The following is a 26,724-nucleotide window of genomic DNA, read 5'->3' on the forward strand; positions in this document are numbered from 1 at the left end:
GTGTATCACATCTAGATGGTGATGATGATGATGATAATGATCATTGCTTTTGGTTCACATTTCCACGAATTTTCTGGAGCAGGGATATTGCAGATTCTGCAAATGTTCCAGTGGATTACTCCACATACCTTGTTGTGCCTTTGGGTGTACAGATGCTCTGACATGAGTTTTTTACATCCCCATATGAGGCGACTCGTGCTTTCTGTTGCTACCTTGCAGAACCTAAGCTTGTCTGATTGGCTCAGTCCAGCCATCTTCTTACTAGTCCAGGAGCCAGAATCTGCTCAAAATGGTTTCGTGCAACACCCACTACACAGTTGGTTTGTCACTTCCAGGTGATTGGGGAACATCTATAGAACAAATCCAGGCCTGATGTACAGTTGAATTGTGGCAGCAACAATAAATGGCAGCCACTTTTCTATGAGGGGGGTGGTGTCCGAGGCGTAAATTTGAGATTTTGACGGATTTCATTTTTTTTTTTTTTCTCTTAGCCCCTACAGGCAAGATACATCCAATTTTGTTGTGAAAGTTTCATTCATGAGTATGAGACATCTACAGACTTGGCATTTAATATGGAATATTTTTTTTTTCTTGACTTGGGTTTACTTTCTTAACTCAGTATATCAATCTGGTGAGTTTCTTTTACACTTTGGTGATTTATTTGTTAAAAGAACCATGTCACTGATTGTCTGTCGCAGCAAGAAGTCAACAACAGGGTTATATCACAAGTGGCGTGGCAAAATGTACGGACAGGTGCATTTGATGATTGGCTTCACAGTCGGGTATACAAGGGTTGTTGCGTTCTGTATTAGTGGAAAACAACTGCTGCACGTCTCCAAAAGTTATTGCCGCTTCCTGTGGAGATGGTCCGTCAACTCGACAATGCTGTTTGTCATGGAGTGGTGGCTTTACGAAATTACGGCATGAAACAGCATGCTATTGCTCGGCAGTATGGCATCACTCAAGGTCAGGTGTCAAAGATCCTGAAACGAAATGCTCAGAGGGGTGTCCCTACTCCAATACCGAGGCCAGGACCTCCCCGTAGAACCACAAGGAGGGATGATCACCAGCTGCACCGGTTAGTCCGCAATAGCCGTACCAAGTCAGCTAATCGGCTTAGGGCTGAGTGGCAGCAACTGACAAATGTGCCTGTATCCAGAAGGCTAGTCAACCAACGACTGGTTCAAGCAGGCTATCGTGCCAGGCGTCCCCTGAGAAAGCCACGCCTGATCACACAACACCGCCAGCGCCGATTGCAGTGGGCCAGAGAGCACCGTCAATGGCAGCCAGGACACTGGAATCACGTGATCTTCAGTGACGAGTCTAGATTTCTGGTCTATCGTCAAGATGGCCACGTCCGAGTGCGCAGACAAGTGCATGAAGCCTACAACAAAGATTGTATAGTGCCAAGAGTCCAAGCTGGATGTGGTGGGGTGACCATTTGCGCTGCTTTTCATGCAGGGGGCAAAACTGACCTGGTTGTTCTGAATGGAAACCTGAACCAGTTCAAGTCCAGGGCCTTTCTGGAAGAAACATTGCTTCCATTTGCTCGTGCAGCCTTTCGAGGAAACTTTGTCTTCCAAGATGACAATGCACGGCCTCATCGTGCTCGCATGATTCAACACTTTCTTGCTGACCGTGGTGTAGAGCATATGGAGTGGCCTGCCATGTCCCCGGATATGAATCCGATAGAGAACTTGTGGGCAGAATTAACGCGTCAAATCGACCACTTGGACCAGCAGCCGACCTCTGCGCGTGAATTGCAGCAGGCTATTGTCACTGCATGGCAAGCGATTCATGTCCAAACCTTGGCAAATCTCGTGAACAGCATGCCTCGACGTGTATGTGCTCTCCTGAATGCTCGTGGGGGTTACACGAAGTACTGAACTGTAATTTTACTGTCCGTAATCCCAGTCGTAATTTAACTTTTGTTTTTGTTAAAAAAATTTTTGGCTAATGTGCAAAATAAAGAGATACTTCTGGAAAACGTACAGAAGTTTAACACAGTACTGTCCGTGAATTGAGTTCGATATCAGTTTACATCACTTTCAAGGATCAATTTATTTGTTTCGAAATGTCAAATGTGGTTTTTGTTTCTTTTAAAGGTCACATTAACAAAATCTAGAATAATTTCAACATAATTCCAATGAACTTTTGGTTCTAAGACATCTTGAAAAGTAAGTTCACCCCCACAAAAAAAATATTCCATATTAAATGGCAAGTCTGTATATTAGTCTCGTGGGTAGAAGAAGGGTCTGTGCACCCCCCTGAAATCAACTTCTAATCAATGTCTCAATATCAGAAAAAATGCGTAGAAAACGATTAGCTATGTTAAAAAATTCAAAAAGTGTCCCACGTATCATTTTAATGCAAATTTATGCAAATTAGTGTCGCCATTACAGAAAAATACAATTTTCACTATATCTCAACCAATACTGCAGATAACTGCACAAATAAGATATCTCGACCCATTTTGAGGGTCAAGGATAATTACAAAAAGCACTCAAAGATAAAGTAAATGTATACATGGTAACATGTTAACCTGAAAATTCTTAAGTGCCTGTAATACCAAGAATTTGATTTGTCACTATATCGAGGTCAACGTTACACATTAAGAGGGACTTTTGATGGCAATTTTACCATATTTGCTATATTTGTGACCAAATGACTTTTACCACATCCATCATTCATCATCCTCGCTTTCAATGAAATCATCAAAGTCAAAGTCGTCCTCTTCTTCTTCGTCATCTTCGCTGTCCACCTCTTCATGATCTCCACAGTCCAGTAGATCAACCAGAGAAGCTGGTAGGACAGGACCACAGGACCACACCGTTCCAATAGTCCTTCATCAGTCAGCGTCTATCCCTGTCCTTCACTGGAGGGTTTTGGCTTTTCTATGAAGGGTTCATGAGCTTGCTTGTACAGTGCAACACGGTGGTTTACACGTTGGACGTGTGGCTTCAGTGCAGAATGTCAGGGAGAAAGGCGAGCCAGGTCCACCTTAGATTTTGATGCAAGTTTCTTGTCCTCCCCCACCATCTTCTGCAGTAGCTTCGTATGGATGACGTCCACAGAAGACTCGCGACTCTGTCCATTCTGTTACGTGCTCCTCCCCGACCTCCTGGTCTCGGTATGCTTCCGAACCCCGGGAGGAGCCCCGGCAGAAAAATATATATTATTCCGTGTCGAAATCAATAAGGAAACCACACCAATGGTTATAAACAAACCAATAATATATTAAAAGTCACACAGGAATAACATCACCAATAACCATAGCAAATCCAGACAATCAAAATCTCTTAAGATGGTACCATCTTATCTAGTACTTATCTCAAACTCACGGCACTCCTCAATGTCTCTATAACTCTCCAAGGTGAAGTTGATTCGCTCCAGCGATCGTTGGAACAATGTCCGATCCAGATCAATATTGGCGTAGGTGGTCGAAGCGGCACAGAAGTCACGTGGTCCAACACCCAGCAAACCCGCAGTAGAATGGAAAATCCCCAAAGACGCGCGCCGACGTACACGTTCGCCGTTCAATCAGCGAACCGCCGTGTAACCTTCAAACACCGCTTTCGCACACACATCCCCGGCAGACGGCCGGAGGATGAGAAAAGTTGCCGCGTACCAAAACCTTCTGCGGTGGACGCAGCGTGCGGGGCAGAATGGCGGACGGCTCTCACTCGAGCCGGAGCCTCCAGGCAAGGATTCTCCGGAACCTCAATGCCGATACTTGACTATGCAGGTTCCTCAATATTCCGGCAACAACAACAACAACATGCATTTTAAGGCCATTTTCCCTGCAAGAGCGGCGGTTAGCCTTGCGGTCCCCATGACAATCTTCTCCATTTTGCCCTATTTTCTGCATCTCTCCTTGTTAACCCCCTTGCCCGCATTTCTTCTTCCACCATCTTTAGCCAAGTCTTTCTCGGTCTTCTCCATCCTCTACTTCCTTCCACATTCATTTCCATCACTCTTCTCAACCAGTCACTTTCATCCTTCCTCAACACATGACCAAACCATCTCAACCTGTTCCTCTTCACAGCATCAATCACAGGCTCTATTCCCATCATCTTTCGCTTCGCAATTCATCATTTGTCTTCCTCTCTCTCAACGATACTCCGCACATCCACCAAACCATTCGCATTTCCACCCTTTCCAGCCTTCTTTGCTGCTCTACGTTCATTACCCATGTCTCGCTCCCATAAATCATAACACTTCTCACACATGCAGCAATTGCAGCATACACCTTTCCCTTCAGCTTCAACGACACTCCCTTCCTCGTCAGTACGCCACTCAGTTCCCGAAACTTCTTCCATGCACATCTCACTCTAGCAACCGTTGCCGAGTCTGATCCACCTTCTCCATTCAGCATGTCTCCTCGGGAACAAAATGTTTTCACACCTTCCAGCTTCACGCCGTCTCCAAGATCCAACTCAACATTTCAACAACCCATCCTCACTCATAGCTAGTATATAAATACTCCCCACGCCATCGGCGTCGGAATAGCATTATGAGTTAACGGAGGGCATCCCTCGGATCGAACCATCTTACTTCACGACACACTCCATCCAGTGTGATCACTGAAAACAATCCATTAAGGTCACCAGAAAGTATATGACGCTATAGGGGATCAGGGTAACTGTTTTTCAGCTACCTGGATGAGTGACATCCCTACCCTATGTGAGTCCCGGGCTTAGCTAGCTTAGTGGCTGACAGTACCTGGTATGGGCCCCTTGTCCAGGGTAACGGATCCCCACTGCCTCGTGTGGGGGGAAGCCTCTTTCGGCTAAGGCTATGAGACGGACACAAATATGTCAAACCGCACCTGTAGGTCAGCCTGGGCAGTGCTACATCATTGACAAATGTGTCCATGAAATTAAGTGGTGGCTCCAACTTAGGCATCACTGTGCAGCATCCGCAGACAGCTGTGTCCTATGGACATCAAGGACGGCCATCATCATACAGATGACCTGACCAGTCTGCTGCGCCTCTGTGCATCAGACTTCACGTTGCATTCACTGCACCTGCAGCCAACGATGCTCATAGGAATAGAGATTGGTAGAGAGGTATAGCACACAGCTCTATCACCTATATTGCTTCTCTGTGCAGGTTTTTCCCTTCATTGTCACCTGCCCACCTGCTCACCACCCATTTTTACCGACACGGCCATCGCATTATGCTTGGTGTCGCATCCCAGTGATAGTCGCACCTGTAGGTCAGCTATCTGTGATGTCACATCCCAGATAGCACAGAAAATCGCATCCCAGTGAAAGTCAGAGGGACTAGAATAATAAAATAAAAAACTGTTTGGAAGAGACGCCAGAGGGAAATATCACAACAAAAGATCTACAACTGGAGCTTCTCATGGGTTCAGCAACAATTCTTCAAGGAGCCCTTGAGGCAAAGATGCGATATGGAACACCTGAAGATGTTATAGTACCTGGAACCTGTCAGGGGTTCAGTGACTTCTTCAAGGACTCCTTGAGGCAAAGATCCGACCTGATATGGAACAGCTGAAGATGTTATCGTACCTGGAACCTGTCAGGGATTCAGTGACAATCGTTCAAGGAGCCCTCGGGGCAAAGATGCGACCTGATTATGGAACACATGAAGATGTTCTTACACCTGGAACCTGTCAGGGATTCCGTGACAATCCTTCAAGGAGCCCTCGAGGCAAATATGCGACATGATATGGAACACCTGAAGATGTTCTTGTACCTGGAACCTGCCCAGGGTTCAGTGACAATCCTGCAAGGAGCCCTCGAGGCAAAGATGTGACATGATATGAAACACCTGAAGATGTTCTTCAACCTGGAACCTGCCCAGGGTTCAGTGACAATCCTTCAAAGAGCCCTCGAGGCAAAGATGCGACATGATATAGAACACCTTGTACCTAGACTTGAAATGTTCTTGATATGTTCTTGTACCTAGACTTGAAATCGTCACAACTTGGTCCTCAAACCATAAACAACAAAGACTTCCATTTTAGGGCTTTTCAAGGGGTTTTCCATTTAAACATTTTTCAAATTCCAAAACCACCTCTTTCAATCCCCAACTTCTTTCCTGAAATTCCTTGTAGTGTTTATTTGCTTTATACCATGTACCCCTCTCTCCTCACCAGCCCTCCCCCTTCCACAGATCTACCGACGTCCCTGTTCTCCAATGTTGTTGTGCTTGTGTGCTTCTCTCTCCCTTCCCCTCTTGTCTCCCGCTCCCTTCATTGTATGTTTTATGTGTCTGTGCATGTTTTCATGTTCAATGTGTTAGTTCTTACACGAGCCTCGATTCTGTATACAAAAAATAAATAAAATTTTAAAAGTTCTGGGAGGACCTTGTTCAGCCTTTCTGAAACCTGAACTAATGAACCTTTATGCAGCATTATTTTGTTTACCTTTGAAATGTTATTGACCACAGGTTGTACACAATAGGTACAAAACTTTAAAACTTCAGCTCTTCAAACTTGCAGATTGTAAACATTGCTCTGAAACCTAATTTATTACAAACTCGATGATCTGTCTGCGTCAGGGGACGCTTAGGTAGGTCGCGGAACGCCATTGGCTGCCATCGGTACAGGTGAGTCATGGCGGGCCAATGGGAATCGAAGGAGAGCCCCAAGTGCTCCGCATAACCCTGTGTGTTTAGACATCGAGATAGACACGACCAAAGAGAACACTTATGTCAACACGAAGTATACAAAGTCGTGCAGCCATTGAAAAAACGTCGCCGTGTCGTCACAATTAGTCGCTCACGATGAAATTTCCATTTATCAGTGAAGATCGACAGAGTCGAGGAGCGGACATGACTCCACGGCGCTCGTCTCTGGGAGCTCTCGCGGTCCAGCCGGGTCCCGAGGGGGAGGCCCAATGGAGCGAAGCGGAGGTCGAGCGTTTCTGGGCCGTGTTCTGCTCTTACCTGGGCCACCTGCTCGCCGGAGAGCTGCACCTGCCTTGGCCCAGCCTGGAGTTGGCGGCGCCTCTGGACTGCGTCCGCTCCCTGGACGAGTGCGTGTGGCTGGGGGTGCGTTGTCCGCTCTGGCAAGGTCGCTACAGTCTGGCCGTGGCCAATTGGCGCCTTATCTTGAGGCACTTTTGGGCTGAGACCCTGTCTAAAAGCTGCGCCTTTCACCTGCAACCCCACGATGAGATACAGTCGCTACGGAACATCTTCAAGCGCAGAGTGCCACCTGCAGTGCGACCGTGAGTGCGTTTCATGTTCTAATCTAATATCTTCTTCGTACATGGTGAAAGGTAGAGTGTAAAAGGTAAAAAGGAGTACAAAGTCGGCTCAGTAATAAGTCAAGTGTAAATCAGGGGTGTCAAAGTCGGCTGAGGTCAGGTCGGCTCGACTTTGGAGGGTAGGTTCGGTGTTCAGGGTAGGTTCGGTGTTCAGGGTAGGTTCGGTGTTCAGGGTAGGTTCGGTGTTCAGGGTAGGTTCGGTGTTCAGGGTAGGTTCGGTGTTCAGGGTAGGTTCGGTGTTCAGGGTAGGTTCGGTGTTCAGGGTAGGTTCGGTGTTCAGGGTAGGTTCGGTGTTCAGGGTAGGTTCGGTGTTCAGGGTAGGTTCGGTGTTCAGGGTAGGTTCGGTGTTCAGGGTAGGTTCGGTGTTCAGGGTAGGTTCGGTGTTCAGGGTAGGTTCGGTGTTCAGGGTAGGTTCGGTGTTCAGGGTAGGTTCGGTGTTCAGGGTAGGCTCGGGGTTCAGGGTAGGCTCGGTGTTCAGGGTAGGTTCGGGGTTCAGGGTAGGTTCGGGGTTCTGGGTAGGTTCGGGGTTGAGAGTGGGTTCGGGGTTCAGGGTTCAGGGTAGGTTCGGTGTTCAGGGTAGGTTCGGGGTTCAGGGTAGGTTCGGTGTTCAGGGGTGGAGAAGGTTAACGGGGGTAGAGAAGATCAAGGTTTTGGATGGGGGAAGATAAGAAATGGTGGTGAACAGCTGTTTTAAAGACCTGGAGGGATGAGTGGGATTGAAGAGAGTTTGTTCTTGAGGTGGGAGTAAAGAGGAATAAAAGAGTGGAGGTGAGCAGAGAGTCTTGATTTTGGCAGTTTAACCATCAGAGGGTTGCTGGCAGATCTCGTGCGACCTGCACGAATATTTGGGGGACAGAGCACAGAGAGAGCTGGGGGAGCAAAGCCGGAGAGGAGTCGGTAGGGGACAGAAAGACCACCTACCTGCCTGTGGTGAGTGAGTGAAAGGCCCTCGGAGTTCGCTTAATCGCAGGAGATTCCAATGATTCTGAAAGCTTTGGTTTCAACAGCGTGAAGCCGAGCTAGGTGTGAGGCAGGGGCACCAGCCCAGAGGGGAGACCAGTATTCCATAGAGCTGTGGATGAAAGCCTTGTATGTGGTGAGGAGCTCAGGTGTGCCAAGGAAGGACTTCGCATGATGGAGGATGCCCAGTCGGCGACTGGCTTTGGAGGCCAGATTGGAAATGTGGTTTTCCCAGGAAAGATCATGGCAGATAGTGAGACCCAAAAGCTTGAGTAACAGAACTTCTTGGAGAGGACTGTTGAGAAAGTGGATGGGAGGGTTGTCCAGTCGGTCTTTTCGGAGAGACATAGCAAGAGTGTGAGATTTGTCAGGATTGAAAGACATGTTCCACTTGTTTGACCAGTCTGTGATTTTGTCCACGTCTGCAGAGAGTGAGGAGGCTGCAGACTGCCGATCTGAGGGTTGGATATGGAGTGGCAGATAGTGGAGTCATCAGCAAATAGATAGAGAGGATTTTCAAGAGAGTCGGAGAGATCATTGATGAAGACCAGAAAAAGCACAGGGCCCAGAACACTGCCTTGGGGAACTCCAGCCTGAACAGGAAGGGGAGATGAGAGAATTCCATGTAGGGCCACACGTTGACCGTTGACACGGACACTGAGAGGAAGTCCGCAAGCCATTCGTGGAGATCTCGGTGAGCAGAGCTGGGTGCCAGACCGTATCGAAGGCACGAGATATGTCAAGGGAGACAGCTCTGATTTCCTGTTTGGCATTGAGGACCTCCATCCATTGCCGAGACAGGATTTCTTTTTATATTTTGATTTTATATCTTATTTTATATTTTAATATCGAAGACATAATTGCTATTATTTCCGACTTTTCTCTTCAACGACTCGACCACGGCCCATAAAATCCATGTCATTTCAAGGTCTTTCTGTGTGAGATTGTGGGAATCTCACGACATTATTAAAGAATACATCTGTCATTATTTACTTTTAATGATGCGACGGGAAGAAAATAATTGGTCTTGGGTCGTTATTGGTACAATTAGGCTGTTCATGGTCACTTGGTATTGCAATTCCATGAGGTGTCCGCATATTTCATGGGATTGTGAGAAGTTGGTGATGGCATGATCGGTGAGGCGAAAGCGTTAAATACAACGCTGTTTCGGTCAGGTAATGAAAAAAAATGTAATGATTGAGGGGGCAATGCCGTTTTGCTTTTGTGAGCGAGAGGAGGGGAGGAAAGGGTTGGGGATGGAGGGGGAGGGGGTTGGGAGAGCAAAGATTGGACAGAGTCGGGGATGGGAGTGGGGGGGGGGGGGTGGGGGGTGAAGGGGGGTGGGATAGTTGAGATTGGACAGAGTTGGGAGGGAGAGGTTGAGGCTTTTGGAGCAGGGGGAAAAGGGGGGAGGAGGTTGATGACTTTCGGTGGGAGGAGGTGAGGAGGAGGGGGGGAAGGGAAGTTGAGGACTTCAAGTCACATTTTAAATTGCACGGATGTTCTGCGGGTCCCTGCTCGTACCGTATGTTTTATCACATTTACTGTACTTGGTCAGTGTGATGAGGGAGCTCTGCCCACATAGCTCCTATGATCACTACACTGCCCCTATGGGTTGTGGGCCCTGGAAGTGCCTGTTGAAGATATCTTCCTCCTCCCCTCCCCTCTCCATATGTAGTATTCAAAATGAAAGTAACGAAGGCCATCCAGGTGGTGAATTATTCAGGATGATAACAGTTTTTGACAAAAAACAAACAAAAGGGAGAATTTGTTTCCAATACATGTCCCTACTGGTGATATTTTCCAAGTTCAAAAAGGGCAAAATCGTGAAAAATTGGCAAAACGTTCTCATTACTTAAACTTGTTCTGTAACTTATAATAAAGCCATGTAGCATGTTTCCATTGAATATGTTAGAGGGTAAGGGAAAAAAGTCTGGAAAACCAGGGGTTGGATGGACAGACAGAGGGACGATCAAACCTACAATCCCCAACAGTGAAACCAGAAGGGGACTAAAAAGAAGGCTCATGGAAACAAGTCACCTTTAAATGTACTACCACATACCAATCCTTTGTTTATTCATGCGGAATGTGAATGTATAAATACCATAGCACTTTGACTTTTACCCATGAGATGAAAAGAGTAAAACACACGTTATGAGGAATGTGCACTGTGCAACCACGGGGGTTATGTTAAGTGTTAATGTTTAGTGTTAAAAGTTGTTGAGTGTTAAAAGTTGTTAAGTGTTAATGTGAAGTATGAAAAGTTGTTGAGTGTTAAAAGTTATTAAGTGTTAAAAGTTAAGTGTTAACAATGTTAAGTGTTAAAAGTTGTTGCCCTTGAACATGCCGAGGTAGAACATTGTACTACATACAGCGTTGAAAGCTATGCTGACAGATTGAAACAATCAACAACAAATTTATACCAAGTGCTATCCTGGAGGTTGATGCATGATGGACAATTATATCCACATTGTTTACAAAATGGAGTACCTGTAAGTATGTACGTACCCACACAAATTGCTGCGTTTTTTTTTTTTTTTTTTTTTTTTAAGGTATCGACTTTCGATCTGAACCTTCGGGGCGCAAGTTGTGGGAGAGGAGGTACAACCGCGACATCTGGCTCCCACACCAAGCCCCACGGTGCCAACACGACGTTTGCTCAAAACAAGAACCGCTTGCTGCAGCTCGACAATGGATTTTGCCCGAAGACGACGGTACCAAGAAACGCAAACCAAAACTAGCGGTGACCGGACAACGGCTCAAGCCATGCACGGTTCGACGGCCTCAAAAATCGATCTTCCTTGCTACGTCACAATGTTAAACAAACGCAGTACAATTATACTTCAGCTGGTGGTGCAGAGTAAAACACCAGCTCTTGCGAGGAAGCTGGTTCGGCCGAATTAGCAAACACCATTTATTAACCTTACACACGTGCGGAGTGTGAGGGTGTGGCCGTACGCCGGCACGTATGAGTGGTGCGAAGTCAAAATGTCAACACGTGTCTCCACCAGGGAGTCAATAAGCCACGACAAGCACTTCAACTTTTTTCAGGGAAATAAACGATGGTGATTTTAAAGAATTCTGGCATTCAAACTGAGAAACGCGGTTTTCATTTTGCAAGGTTGCGAGATTGCGCGAGTGTCCAAAAGCTACACGACGAGCGGCATATTAGTGGGGCAACTTAGCATAACAATTGTGCATTTTGTGAGGAAAGCACCAAATTTGGCACACCAGTAGACTATCATATTATGAAAAGATCTGGATATTGGGCCATCTCAGATTCAGAGATTTGATTTTTGCAAGATTTCGATTCGATTGGGATCGAAGAGAACACCTTCTTCGTCTTCTGTACAGTGAAGTTGCCAGCCCTGAATTCTCTGGCTACATCTGGGTGCTTCATTGGGAGTGCGACCATGTCCCTCAGGTGAACAGGGACCCACCTGGCATAGTGTGTGTGGTCTAAGGCATGGAACCATGGGACCAGTTCCGTCAGGGCATAAAGGTACATCGTGAATGAAGCCTGCCGCAGAGAACGCACGTAGACCAGTACCAACATCTCTAGTTCCAGCACAGTTGCCCAGTACTGAAAGTTGGGAATGTCTTCTCCTCTCTGGTGACACCAGTCTTCAAACTCAGGCAGGTCTTCTGCATCATCAGCATATGTCATACAGTGGCGTTCATACGCACGGTGTTGCAGGATATGCAGTGCCGCTGCAGTGATTTGATGAGCTCTTCTTGTGCGGGTGACATGGGCAGCTCGCAGGAAGGAGTCGGCCGTCCCTGGCGTTGCAATCTCAGCTTGCAAATCTGCAAAATCTGCAAATCTTGCAAAAATCAAATCTCTGAATCTGAGATGGCCCAATATCCAGATCTTTTCATAATATGATAGTCTACTAGTGTGCCAAATTTGGTGCTTTCCTCACAAAATGCACAATTGTTATGCTATATTTAGCTTAGCTGCCGGACTATATCTACGTCCGCTTGCCTTAAGGCATCCAAATCTCATTTTTCTATTTATATACAGCTATTTGCTACATAACATGAGTTATGGTTTTGGTTAAGTTTGTTGTTTTGATGTATTCTTCTTACGAGTTCACAAAACACACAGAAAATAAATAAATCCACAATTAAATCACCAAAGTATTTTGTCACTTTATTGTTGTGGGCGTAATACATCCTATGCATTAAATTTGAACGCAATCTCAACGAACGAGGAGAACAACAAAAATAAAACAAAAGCAGCAACCGGTTGCTTGCCCCTCACTCCGTTTCTTCCCCCGACAAAGTTAAACCTTTAATTTTGTTTACTCAAGTGGGTAACATGTAGGGTGGCTAACGATACAAATACATTAAAGTACATACATCATGTTCACACACACTGCACATCCTGCAAAGTCAGGAGGTAGAGCGGGATGGTGAGAACGGATGGCCACGCACACCGACCCCAAACTTACTCCCCGTCGAGCAGGATTCAGAAATCCGGGGAGCGGGATCATGTGGGGAACAGCTAAAGAGCAGGCAGACTGAGGCGCCGAGAGTGAGCGTAGACGGAGGAAGCGAAACAAGATGGGGGGGATTAAAGTACTGACTGGGGCTGTTTAAATTTAAAAGGGAAAACGAGGTGAAAAGGGCGAAGAAGAAAAAGGAGGATAGGGGGAAATCAGGAGGCTGATCCAGAAACGTCCCTCGTGATGGTGGGGGAGGATGCGGGAGGGAAGGCTTCGAGTAGCTGGCGTCTCATGCCACATACGTGTACACCTTGCGATCTTCCGGCGTACGGGCCAGGTACTCCCGTTCGATCAAGCCCTCGATGCGCTTTTTGATTACAATAGGGCTTGGCAGGAACCGTGCACGCAATTGCTGCGTCACCTACGAACAAGGAGGGTGTGACCATCAAAGACCATCGCAGATCGGGCTTTGGGCATCGCTGGCGTAATGAGCAGTCCTACCGATAACGAGCGATAAAACCTACCTCGGCGACAAGTACATTGTGCTGCATCTTCTTCCGAGACTTCATTATGCGTACGATGGCTGCCTCGATCTCATGCTTGCGGTCGTCGTCCACTTTCTGCCGGGTCTCCTTCCTCTCAGGATCCGTCTCGCCCTGCTTTGCCGCCACTGGTCAGGGAAGGGAAAAGTAAATAATACCATGACAGCCTTGTCTGCCAAGTTTCACAAAATATTTAAACTTGTGCTCGATGACAACGTTTGGTTGCTGCTCTGACCAAAAAAGAAAAGAGTGGAGATAGTATTTACACAAATGAACATCAACAACCTCCTCACTTTTGCATTGTGATGAACCTTTCACCTGGAATGATCAAAACTCTTTCACTAGGCTAAGACTTGACTTGTTTCTAGCTCACCTGAACATTAGTCCAGCGAGCTTATGCGATCGAGCAGTTCGTCGGTCAATGAGTGAGTGAGTCCGTAAACACTTCAGTCATTAACGCTTGAACCAAACACACGATTTTGATGAAACTTGGCCACAAACGTCATATCTGGTAACCGCATCAAAATCTGCTCTCATTAAGGGGGGCTATGAGGAGGAGTGCCTGTGACCCCCCCCCCCCCCCCCAAAAAAATAGGTATCTGCTCTCTTCTCCAAAACTACACGCACAATTTCAATGAAACTTGCCCACAACCTTCATCACCCATGATGTGCAAAAGTTTGTTCACGGCATAAAAATATCGGGATCTAAGGGGATCTGTGGGGGGTTTGAGTGACAGCGGCTCCTGATCCAGGTGAGCTTCAGGACCGGTGGTCCTATTTTTTATATTGCTGTTCATGTTCCACATAATATCTAAGGTTTTGAAACACGTCACATTTTTGCTTCAGGTATACATACAGCATCCTCCTCCTCAGCTGGTGTAAGCGCACATGCGCGCATGGTAAAAGGGAAAATTAAAAATAATAAAAGATAACGAGAAGGGCACTCTTCGACGTCGACCGATATGCCTCCGCCCACATTATTACATCATTACACATACTTGTACCAAGTTTGATTTAAATCCCTTCAGCTGTTCTCACATATCACATTTTTACCTGACATTACCTCTGATGTTTGACCTTTGATGCTGAAATCAAATCAGTTCATCTTTGCATCATAATATCCCGGTGTGTACCCCGATTTAGAATAGGTACAACGTGTCCCTGCGAATAAAAGGGTTGGCATCAGGAAGGGCATTCGGCCATAAAAGATTGCCTCAAAAAGAGAACCATGACAATTACAATTACATATGGGCAGGTACAGCCCGAAGTACCCCGTGGGGGTCCTGACCCACTCGTCAAAACTCAAGGTGGGGAACCCGATCGAAGCAAGGATGGAAATCACTCCATTTATGATGACGAAACGTCTTGATGCCACACGTGGAGATCGGTTTCTGAGGTTTGGGACATGGAATGTAGGGACAATGACAGGGAGATCAGGAGAAGTGGTGGAAGTATTGGTCAGAAGAAGAGTGGACATATGCTGTGTGCAGGAGACGAGATGGAAGGGAAGTGGTGTGAGAATGGTGAAGGGTAGGCAGGGACAGAAATACAAGTTTGTGTGGCAAGGGTGCCCGGAGGGCGTGCATGGTGTTGGTGTCCTGTTTTCTGAGGAGTTTGTAGACAGTGTGGTGAGTGCGACTGGAGTGAGTGAAAGGTTGATAATGGTGAAAATGATGATTGGAAAGCTCTTGGTGAACATCATCTCGGGATATGCTCCGCAGGTTGGTCGGAGCGATGAACAGAAGGACAAGTTCTGGTGTGCTATAGAGAAGCTGATGGAAAACGTGAAAGATGAGGAAGTTGTTGTGGTAGGAGACCTAAATGGACATGTGGGAAGGAGTATAGACGGTTTTGAGGGAGTCCATGGGGGTTACGGATGTGGTGTGAGGAATGGAGAAGGTGAAAGGATTTTGGAGTTTGCTGATGGAGCTGGTTTGTTGATTTGTAATACTCAGTTCCAGAAAGAAGATAATAAGCTTGTTACATACACGTCAGGTGGGTCGACGACAACCGTTGACTACCTGATGGTGCGTAGGTGAGATAGGGGGCACCTTAGGGACACAAAGGTGATCCCAGGTGAGGAGGCTGTTTCACAGCACCACTTGGTTGTCTGCGACATAAGGGGGAAAGGTGCGAGGAGAGCTCGGCGGGTGAAGTACCAACCGAGAATGAAGGTGTGGAGGTTGAAAGAGGTGACAGTGAGGGAGGCATTAAAAGAGAGGCTGAGTATGGCAGAGGATGATGTTGTTGAGCTTGAAAGTGGTTGGATGTCGATGAAAGATAGTCTGTTGGGAGCCGTTGGTGAGGTATGTGGAAATAAAATCGCTACAACCTCCATTGTGTGACCATAAGTCCTCCGATCCAGTTGGTTTGAGATTGGATAAGTAACGACCAATATATTGCGGTCAGACAGACAGACAGACACTAAATTGCGTATTTTAGTATGATTGGGCATGCGTACAAAACAAAACACTTGTACTTTAAATATGGTCTGATCTGCCATGGAATAATCATGTGTTTTCTTCGTAGATTTCTTTTTACATAACAATATGTTTAATTGTTGTAGGCCTCAGGTATGTATGATGATGTAAACATGAACTGATTAAATTTTGGGGTCAGAGGTCATGTCAGGTGAAAATGTGATAGATAACGAGAACAGCTGATGGATTTAAATCAAACTTGGTACCAATATTATAATGATGCAATAATGTGGGTGGAGGCATATCAGTCGACGTCGTGACGTCAGAGTGTCATTCTAGTTTAACATAATTTGGGCTTCCCACTACACATCTGGATGGGTGGATTGCTTTTGCCACCAAAGTTCTGCAGGAGTCTTATTTTGTTGCATATGCTCCCTGACTAGATGGCATTTTGACCAAAGTTGATACAGGTATGTATTATGATGCAAACAACAACAGGCATTTTAAGGTCATTTTCCATGGGGTTAGCCTTGCAGGCCCCATGACAATCTTCTCCATTTTGCCCTATTTTCTGCATCTCCCCTTGTTAACCCCCTTGCACGCATTTCTTCTTCCGCCACCTTCAGCCAAGTCTTTCTCGGTCTTCCCCGTCCTCTACTTCCTTCTACATTAATTTCCATCATTCTTCTCAACCAGTCACTTTCATCCTTCCTCAACACATGACCAAACCATCTCAACCTGTTTTGACCAAACCATCTCAACCTGTTTCTCTTCACAGCATCCATCACAGGCTCTATTCGCATCATCTTTTGCAATTCGTCATTTGTCTTCCTCTCTCCCAACGATACTCCACACATCCACCAAACCATTCGCATTTCCACCCTTCGTTGCTGCTCTACGTTCATTACCCATGACTCACTCCCATTAATCATAACACTTCACACATGCAGCATACACCTTTCCCTTCAGCTTCAACGACACTCCCCTCCTCGTCAGCACGCCACTCAGTTCCCGAAACTTCTTCCATGCACATCTCACTCTATCAACCGTTGCCGAGTCTGATCCACCTTCTCCATTCAGCATGTCTCCTAGGTAGCAGAATGTTTTCACACCTTCGAGCTTCACGCCGTCTCCAAGATCCAACTCAACATTTCCTCCATCTGCAGCTCCCTCTGTGCACACCTTACACTTGAATGTAGCTACCACACTGGTTAATGACCCTCTGATACCACTACATTTTTGATGAACCCACTCAGCGCACATTGTACATTGAATGGAGTTCACTCCGACACCCTTCCTGCACACAGCACATGGCCACTTCCCAGTTATTTCCACCTCACCACTTGCCATCACCTTCGTCTTTCCAATATTCACCTTCAGACCTTTGGTCTCCATACATTCCTTCCACTTGTTCATCTTCTCCTTCAGTCCATCCATGCTCTCCCCAATCAACAGCAGATCATCTGCATACAACTCCCACGGTAAACCCTCCTTTACATTCCGAGGCAGCACCTCCATCACAGCTACAAACAGTAGTGGGCTAAGTACCGACCCCTGATGCACTCCCACCTTCACCTCAAACTCACCACTGTTCCCGTCCTTCGTCCTTACAGCTGTGCACGCTCTTTTGTACATTGCCATCACTACTCTGATCAACCATTCCTCCACTCCTAACTTCCTCAATGCCCATGTCAATACTTTGCGTGGAACCCTATCGAATGCTTTCTCCAGATCAACAAAACCAAGAAACAACTTCTTCCTCTTCTCCATGTACGTCTCCTGCAACTGCCTTGCAATAAAATGCGTGTCTGTCGTTCCTCTTCCTGGCATAAATCCAAACTGCATTTCGTCGATCTTCACTTTCTTCCTGATCCTCCTCTCGAACACCCTTTCCAATACCTTCATTCCATGCTCCAATAACTTTATCGCTCGAAACGAGCCACAGTCCAGAAGGTCACCTTCCCCCTTGTATAGAGGGACGAGGGTACTCAGTTCCCAATCCACTGGAATGCGACCTTCTTTCACCACCAGATTACAGATCTCTGTCATTCTCTTCACACCCCAACTTCCTGCTGCCTTCAACATATCTCCCACAACTCCGGTCGGCCCTCCCGCTTTTTTACTCTTCATTGCTTTTATCGCTTCCTCAACTTCCTTCTCAGTTATCTTCTCTGCCGGTCCTAAAACTGGGTTACTCTCTATGTTGCCATCCAATTCATTCTCTGCATTCAACAGCATTTCCATATATCTCTTTTCCATATATCGTGGGAATATAATCTACACGAGGTAATGTAATGTTCATCAAAAAAAGAAGATTCATTTAGTGCTGACCAGAGCATGTAACGAGTCTTTAAAATAACAAAATGTTTTGATCACTACAAAACAAACCATCAACGTTATGTGACTGCAACTTCATAGCATAACTTGAACGTCAATGATTGACGTTAAATAACTCAACGTAATCGACGTAATCGCCATTTTACAACAATTTTATCCTTTTTATCTGAACTTTTACCCTCGTTTTGTTTTTATACTTCCATGTTAAGTCACAAACTTACTGATCAACCATTGTAGAACTACGTGCTCTTTATCGATCCTACTTCCAAGTGATGTCATCAAACCTCAGGTGCACAACATTTGATTACACACCTGCAGATCGGTGCTTTTGTAAGCAGTTGCCAATGGTAAGCTTTTCTGTGCTATTATTTGGTGCCGTAACAGAGATGGCCGAAATAAGTTACTTTTAGTCCATCAACAGCCAGATTCAATTACCGGGTTGAAAAAAACCCCAACTATCGGAAGGAAGACAGCACATCTGGTCTGGTTATCATACATCAATTATGACGACCTAACGGAAGAAAACTATCTTTATATACACATCTGCTCCGAACATTTAATCACCCATACTAGGCTAAAGTTATCATTAGGCAAAATTACTGTAATTACATGAGTGTCTAAAAACCCTGGCACTCATATTAGCCAGTAAATATCATTGTACAAAACACCTTTACTTTGTATGTAGATTGATAAAAAATATCTGAGCAATACACAGGACTTAAAACATGTATGTAAAGAGGAGCTCTACAATACCTTCACTGTACAAATGCCGATCCGTTTGAATGACATCACACTTGCCAGCATGACGATACACACATTATTCATGCTGGATAGTCTTGCTTCTAATAAATCTACCAAGTAGAAGATGAAATCCGTGGCCTTGCAGTGCAAGACATTCATGCTCAAAATCACGTACCCATCAATATCCAAATTGGTTATTTGTCACGGATCCGTGATAAAATCCAGGTTCTCGAGGGTGCAGGTGCTCGTCACAAAGAGCATATAATCAAGGTGTTCGTGTCGTGAGTCCATCAGAGAGATCGGTTTTTTTTGGCGTTAGAGTACTTCACAGGTTTGTTTGAGAAGCAAAACGGGGGAAGTCTGAGACTTTTCTTCAAAAACACAACTTGGTATTATTATTAATAAATAATGCATGTAGCATGCATTGCCGTTGAGTAAGCTCAGGTCAAAATGCGCGACCAATAAGAATGCACCAATATATCAGAAGTTAGAAAACATGGACAAAAAAAAAACTTCTAAAAAAGCACCTTTGGTGGATTCTCAAGCCAGGTAAATGTTACATCACCATTTTGGTGACACATACTTTATTTTAAATTTGCCAGATTAAATTTTATTTCACTCATGGCGATTTAACGATCGATAACGTGTTCCAATGTGGAAAAGGGCCTGGGACAAAAAAATTCATCAACATATATAGGTAGGATGCTAGTATGGAGGAGAGAAGGTTGGCCAAAATGTACACGTACTCACTTCTAGGCCATCTAGCCTGGGTTCGAATCTCGGGCCAGCTACCCTGGTGTTACTCGTGCAGGGTAACGGAGCAATTTGCACGCCATCCATTTTGAAGACGTTAAGCCAGAGGACCCGTTTGCTAACACTGGTTGTTGGAAATAAAGATTCTATGACGTCTTTCACAAAGAGTTATCACTGGCACTTTGGGCAAACTACAAATTAGTGCCATCTTCGGTCGAAATGTCAGGCCTGGCCAGCCAATTTGTGAATGTCATGGGGCCCAAAAATATTCCTTGGCCAACCCCACAAGGTGTGAATAATTGGCGGCATTAAAGAAGTGGGAGTAGGAGAGGATGTCGATATAAACGGGTTTGGGATAAGTGAGTAAGACTGTTATAAATGGTTTCAAACAGGTAAAGTGCAAATATTGAAGTGGTGAAGGCAAGATGACGTGTAGTAGTTGACCTGTCTGAATTTTGACGCGGTGTAGTTTGCACGTGAACTGGTCATTGACCGTGAAGGAGTGACTCGCTTCCATCTCTTTACTTTTGGGTTCCTTGGTGAGGACTCGCTGTGTGGGCTTCCCACAGGCGAGCGATTGCAGGGCCCTTACCAGTTCCTTCTCGGGTATGTCCGTCTCCTGCTGAATCTCCTACAGACAAATGGAAAGACAAGTGGAAAATGAAATAAACAGCTACTTAAGAAAATACTTTTAATCAATCAATTGAGATTAAAAAAAATTAATAACAAAAAATAAATTGATACACCTTTATAAACCCTAAATACACAATTTCACAAATGCCCGTTAATTGCCCTTTTCCTTCTGAAAAGAAGACCTCACAAAACGGTTTTTAGGCCTTAAAAGAAAGCAGCAATTGACTATGCATGGTCAAACAGAGAAAAAAAGCATTGCATCTGTGCATTCATTGTTTAATTGCTAAGACTGATGGACAAATGGAAAAATCATGAGCTTAATTTGAGGGCTGAGCAAACTATTGATCTGTGTTTTGTTACGGATTCGTCACTTCCGTTGTTGTGGTTTTCATCTACTGTAAACATTTTTGATTCCATGTTCTATTACTGTTGTCGTTTGAGAGAAATATAGATTACTATTTTCAAAAGGTAGAAAAGTTAATGTTTTAAAAGAGACAGGAAACCGGATCGGGAACCGGACGACGAAGAGGAAGAAGGAAAAAAAAAAGAAGGCGGAGCGAGTGAGTCGGACGGGAAGAAGCCGAGCGGCGTTGAGGGTTTGAGCCAACGCGAGCGAACGGAGGTCACTCGCGAACCTTTGGGTTTCCCGGGAAAGGGATTCCTGCGACAGAGTTGTCATCGCTGTGACAGATCAACCTGCGTGTCAGGTTTTGCGGTCGATTCCGAAGAGAATCGTTGGACTGCCGTTACGCCACGAGACCGGGCCGTCGGCCATTTTGACTCGCGCAGGACTTGCGCTTCGCTCAAGGTTTCATCTCGCTTCGACCATCTTCACCGCATTCAGACGTTGATCGTGTGTGTGTGTGTGTGTGTGTGTGTGTGTGTGTGTGTGTGTGCGTGCGTGCGTGTGTGTGTGTGTAACGTGGCTTTTGAGTGGAAAATCTGCGTGCCGCCGATTTGGGAGCCGTGAAATGTCCATACCCGAGGGTGTGATTTCCCAGTCGCCTGGAGGGCACCTTTGGATTTCCCAGTCGCCTTTGCGCAGCTTTGGCAGCAGGACTGTAAATGCCAACCCAACGGGATTCTGATCTCGATTGGACATTGTTCTGACAATCGCTGGAGCGCATCGACTTTGGCTTGAAACTGGAATCAACTTTGGTTTGAAGCCAGGAAAGAGACATTGGGAATGTTCTTGGTTCACTCACTTGGAGCAGTGAGTTATAGTGAGTGAGTGAGTGAGTTATAGTGAGCGAGCACAGTGAGTTATATGTTACGAAACTGATGGTACCATCATAGGACACATATTGATTGTACTTTTGATTACTATTATTGTTGTACTGTTATTCTTGTGTGATCTTAATACAATATTTGTTTGTTGGTAACAATTGGTGTGGCTTCACCATTGATCGTTGACATACAGAATAACACATCTTTCTGCCGTGACTCCTCTCGGGGCTCGGAGGTACACCGTGACCAGGGGGTTTGGGGAGGAGCACGTAACAGTTTGACGAAGGCTTAAAGGGTTGTGGGACACAAATCCAGGATTCATTCACCCAAAGGTGCAAACCCAAAAAGGTGCAAACCCTAAAAATGCATAAGTGAGTTCACAGGTCAATTCACAACAACATGAACACCTGGAATTCTCTCTATGGCAATTCCAAGAAGGTTTTGTGGACACCATGATGTGTTTTGCAGATTCAGATTAATCTATTTATGGAGTTGGAGCCCTCAATATCTTCATTTGACTGTAGGACAATTAAAAGTAATATTAATTAGCAATCTCTCGATTAACCAACACCTTGTGTTCCTCAAAAGTAGTTTGCAAATCGAAAGTTCAGATATCGGGGGTGATTTTTCATTTAATTTTGATTTATTGCAAAACGCACAAAAACACCAAGGCAGGTGCAAAACATCGCCAGCAAGTCAGTGGAGAAACACGCAGCACAGAGCCAGGAACCGAATCCATGGAGATCTAGGACAGTCCCCGTCTAGCTCGCAGCCCGAGGGCACAGGCACGAGGGCACAATGCAGAGCCAAGAATATGGCACCACTCACGGCTCCCAATGTTTCAGGCATTCTTCCATCACAATCTCTGCCAATCAAACCCACCGCCAGAAGCCTCCCAGCTACAGCGGGAACAGCCGAAAGATCACAAACCCGGCCCTCACGGAGACCGCCACATTCACAAACAGGGGTACACAGGCAGGGGAGAGAGGGTGCACCTTGCTGGCACCGAGACTATCCGAGGGTCTGTCCCGGCGGCACCATGTAGGCCCCAGAGGCAGAACGTCAGCACCGAACTGTGCAATACAAGCAGCTCAGACTCGGCACAGTAATTATGGATCCATTTTGAAGCACTGGAACCTCCTCGTTTGCTCAATGTAAATATACAACACAACAACAGGCATTTTAAGGCCATTTTCCCTGCAAGAGCGGGGGTTAGCCTTGCGGTCCCCATGACAATCTTCTCCAAATTGTCATGGTTCTATTTTTGAGGCAATGTTTTTATGGCCGGATGCCCTTCCTGCCGCCAACCCTTCGTCGCCTCTTACGACACGCAGGGATACGGTGTACCTATTCTAAACCGGGGTACACACCGGTTACGGTGTTGTTGTTGTGTGTTTAATGTGTGTCATTAATGAAGACCAGAAAAAGCACAGGGCCCAGAACAATGTAAATATGAATTACAATGAACCTAAAACGGAACTGCAAAACATTAAACACTCATTTCACCACGAGACACGCACGACGCCGTACCCACAAATCTGGGGCGACACCCATCAGCTGCCAACGTTAACATGGTGCTTATCAGCTGCCGACGCCAACAACGCATGTCGCATTTTCCCAGAGATATCACTAGAACGGCACTCTGACATTGACCGATAAGCTTCTGCCCACATTATTACATAATTATACATACTTGTACCAAGTTTGATTTAAATCCCTTCAGCTGTTCTCAAGTATCACATTTTTGCCTGACATGATCTTTGACACTGAAATCACATCGGTTAATCTTCACATCATAATATATACTAATACCAAGCTTGGTCAAAATCCCATCACTGGATCACAAGTTAACGCAGTAACAGAATTTTAACCTCACACTCACAGGACCTTTGACCTCTTGACCCTATAATGTCATGCGTTTATCTTTAAATCATTATATATAGTTTACCAACATAGACTTAGGTCCCTTGAGCCGTTCTTAAATTATCACGGTACCGAAAACCTATCACGGACGGACGGACGGACGGACGGACAGACGGACAGACAACCGAAAACACAGTGCCTCTGGTGACTGTCAGTGGAAGCATAATGATATCATGAGGGGATGCACCCTCCCAATGTTTATTGTCCCCCGTCGCACCGCAGAGCGAAAGGGGGACTATGGTTTTCCGCTCCATCCGTGTGAGCGTGCGTCCATCCGTGCGTGCGTGCGTAAGCGAAGGACCGAATTCTAATTTGGTGTGTGGATGCAACCCACGTCAAAATCCAAGATGGCCGCCGCCATGTATGTCTGCACCTTGTGAGCGGAATATCTTGAAAAATAAGCGAAGTACCAACTTCTAATCTGGTGTGTGGGTGTGTCGAGGCATAAGGAAGAACCCTATTGAAAATTGGGGCGCCACGTCAAAATCCAAAATGGCCGCCACCATATATATTTCCGAACCTTGTGAGCGAAATATCGTGAAAAATAATTGAACTACTAATGTCTAATCTGGTGTGTGGGTGTATCTACGCATAAGGAAGAACGCTATTGAAAATTGGGTCGCCACGTCAAAATCCAAGATGGCCGCCGCCATGTATGTCTGCACCTTGTGAGCGGAATATCTTGGAAAATAAGCGAAGTATCAACTTCTAATCTGGTGTGTGGGTGTGTCTTGGCATAAGGAAGTACGCTAGTGAAAATTGGGTCGCCACGTCAAAATCCAAGATGGCCGCCACCATATATATGTCTGAACGTTGCGAGCTAAATATCTTGAAAAATAAACGAACTACTAACTTCTAAGCTGGTGTGTGGGTGTATCTACGTATAAGGGAGAACAACAACAACAACAGGCACTTTAAAGGCCATTTCCCCTGCAAGAGCGGGGGTTAGGTTAGCATATTAGGGAGAACGCTATTGAAAATTGGGTCGCCACGTCAAAATCCAAGATGGCCGCCTTGCGTCTTCCACTTTGTCAACTCACATCACTTCAAGGACGGGGGACCTAGGCGTAACGCTTGTTTCCATTAAAGAGCTACTGTGTGTGTGCTCTGCTGAGACCTTTCAGAAATTCAAGACGATAATGAACGTACGAACAAAACTGAACATGATAAAAGTCGAGAGATTGGTTTACCTGTAAAAGGTATGCCGACAGGCTCGATAGAGATGAAGCCGTTTTCAAAAATGGTGGTGGATAGACACCACACCAAGCTTGTATTTAAAATCTGCAAGCTACACCACACTTGCCAAGAAGGTATTTGGCTACAAACCGACATCCAAACAAACTGTCAACCAAAGACGGAACCGTCAACCAGAGACGGAACGGTCAACCAAAGACGGAACCGTCAACCAGAGACGGAACGGCCAACCAGAGACGGAACGGCCAACCAGAGACGGAACGGCCAACCAGAGACGGAACGGCCAACCAGAGACGGAACGGCCAACCAGAGACGGAACGGCCAACCAGAGACGGAACGGCCAACCAGAGACGGAACGGCCAACCAGAGACGGAACGGCCAACCAGAGACGGAACGGCCAACCAGACGGAACGGCCAACCAGAGACGGAACGGCCAACCAGAGACGGAACGGTCAACCAGAGACGGAACGGTCAACCAGAGACGGAACGGTCAACCAGAGACGGAACGGTCAACCAGAGACGGAACGGTCAACCAGAGACGGAACGGTCAACCAGAGAGCGAACCGTCAACCAGAGAGCGAACCGTCAACCAGAGAGGGAACCGTCAACCAGAGAGGGAACCGTCAACCAGAGAGGGAACCGTCAACCAGAGAGGGAACCGTCAACCAGAGAGGGAACCGTCAACCAGAGAGGGAACCGTCAACCAGAGAGGGAACCGTCAACCAGAGACGGAACCGTCAACCAGAGACGGAACCGTCAACCAGAGACGGAACCGTCAACCAGAGACGGAACCGTCAACCAGAGCCGGAACCGTCATCCGGACAAACGGTCGTCCGGACAAACGGTCGTCCGGACCAACGGTCGTCCGGACCAACGGTCGTCCGGACCAACGGTCGTCCGGACCAACGGTCGTCCGGACCAACGGTCGTCCGGACCAGCGGTCGTCCGGACCAACGGTCGTCCGGACCAACGGTCGTCCGGACCAACGGTCGTCCGGACCAACGGACGTCCGGACAAACGGTCGTCCGGACAAACGGTCGTCCGGACAAACGGTCGTCCGGACAAACGGTCGTCCGGACAAACAGTCGTCCAGACAAACAGTCGTCCAGACAAACAGTCGTCCGGACAAACAGTCGTCCGGACAAACAGTCATCCGGACAAACAGTCATCCAGACAAACCGTCATCCAGACAAACCGTCATCCAGACAAACTATCATCCTGCTGCTTCATATGCAGAATTCTGCATTGTCGAGTAAGAAATTCTTCATCGGAATCATCTCATGAGTTTCCCCATTGTTTACCTTGCCCATTGCCATCACACACGTTAGTTACCTTGCCCTCTGCCATCACACACGTTTGTGTGCTGTTTACGTTTATATCACACCGACATTCACAAAAACAAATCACATCTTGTATAATCAGGATGGCACCAAAAAACGACCAAATGTGTAATACACATCCAACCTTTTATTATAAACTCTGTTCTTTCTTAAAACGACAACTACATCAAATATTTCACTGTGGACCGAGAGAAAATGTGCCACCAGGTAAAAGAAAATGAAGAAGTCACAACAAAACAGCCAAAGAAAAACATCCGTGAGGACAGAAGTTTGGAAAACATCTCACCTCGAAAGAACATCGATCTCTGCTGTTGAACAGCATCAAAATCGTCATCTGGAAGGTCGACACCTGCAAGATGTGTTTTCGAGTGTTGCTGCCGGTCAACTGGGCACCACCAACACTGACGTCGCTATCGTCCTGAAATCCGTCCCCAAAAATAAATAATCAGAAGGAATCAAACCACGTGGTGAATGAGGAGTTCAGTTTAAATTTCATGGCTGCAGTTGCTACTCACAGATAATTCATCACACGATTGTCAGAGCTGGGTGAAACAAAAACCAATGCATTGCTGAAGTTATGGTCAAACCTTTTTCTTCAAAAAGAGGTGCAAGTTGAAGCTAAAGGAAGAATATTTAACAGCACAAGTACTGAATAAAGTGAAAAGTGTGAAAAATAATCTCGCATGACAAATGTGTGAAAATCGTTTCTTTCGCTCTGATAGGCCCGACCCTGCCCACTGAACGTTGTTGTCACTTCTGGCACCGAAGGTGGACGGAGGTTATGTTTTCACCTCTGCCTGTCTCTATTTTTTTATTTGTCTGTGAGTAGAATACATCAAAAAGATATGGACGGATTCGGACGAAATTTGGTGGACAGGTTGGATGTGTGACAGGGAATAAGTGATTCGATTTTGGTGAAGATGCGGAAACGGATCTGGATACTGGAATTTTAAGTGATTCGACACCAT

At 46.1% G+C, this 26,724-nt stretch overlaps 1 protein-coding gene and 1 long non-coding RNA gene across 3 annotated transcripts in view; one reads left to right on the forward strand and one right to left on the reverse strand.

Moving 5' to 3' along the window:
• Positions 1-6,643: 6,643 nt before the first annotated feature.
• LOC144888562 (uncharacterized) lies at positions 6,644-12,338 on the forward strand. Its single transcript, XR_013621146.1, has 2 exons — positions 6,644-7,199; positions 10,751-12,338. It is a non-coding gene; the product is annotated as an uncharacterized LOC144888562 (long non-coding RNA).
• Positions 12,337-26,724, reverse strand: part of CUL3 (cullin 3) — an 85,605-nt gene continuing 71,217 nt past the window's right edge. The window contains exons 13-16 of one of the 2 annotated variants that reach the window (XM_068133670.2): positions 26,043-26,174; positions 19,884-20,070; positions 13,171-13,316; positions 12,337-13,067 (exon numbers count right to left, since the gene is read on the reverse strand). In XM_068133670.2, the coding sequence (XP_067989771.1) occupies positions 12,936-13,067; positions 13,171-13,316; positions 19,884-20,070; positions 26,043-26,174 (597 nt within the window). In that variant the 3' untranslated portion in view covers positions 12,337-12,935. The remainder of the gene's footprint in view (positions 13,068-13,170; positions 13,317-19,883; positions 20,071-26,042; positions 26,175-26,724) is intronic. The other variant, XM_068133671.2, reaches the window with a different exon arrangement.

This window comes from Myxine glutinosa, chromosome 13 (assembly GCF_964187855.1).
Source record: "Myxine glutinosa chromosome 13, kmMyxGlut1.1, whole genome shotgun sequence".
In the NCBI taxonomy this organism is placed as follows: Eukaryota; Metazoa; Chordata; class Myxini; order Myxiniformes; family Myxinidae; genus Myxine; species Myxine glutinosa.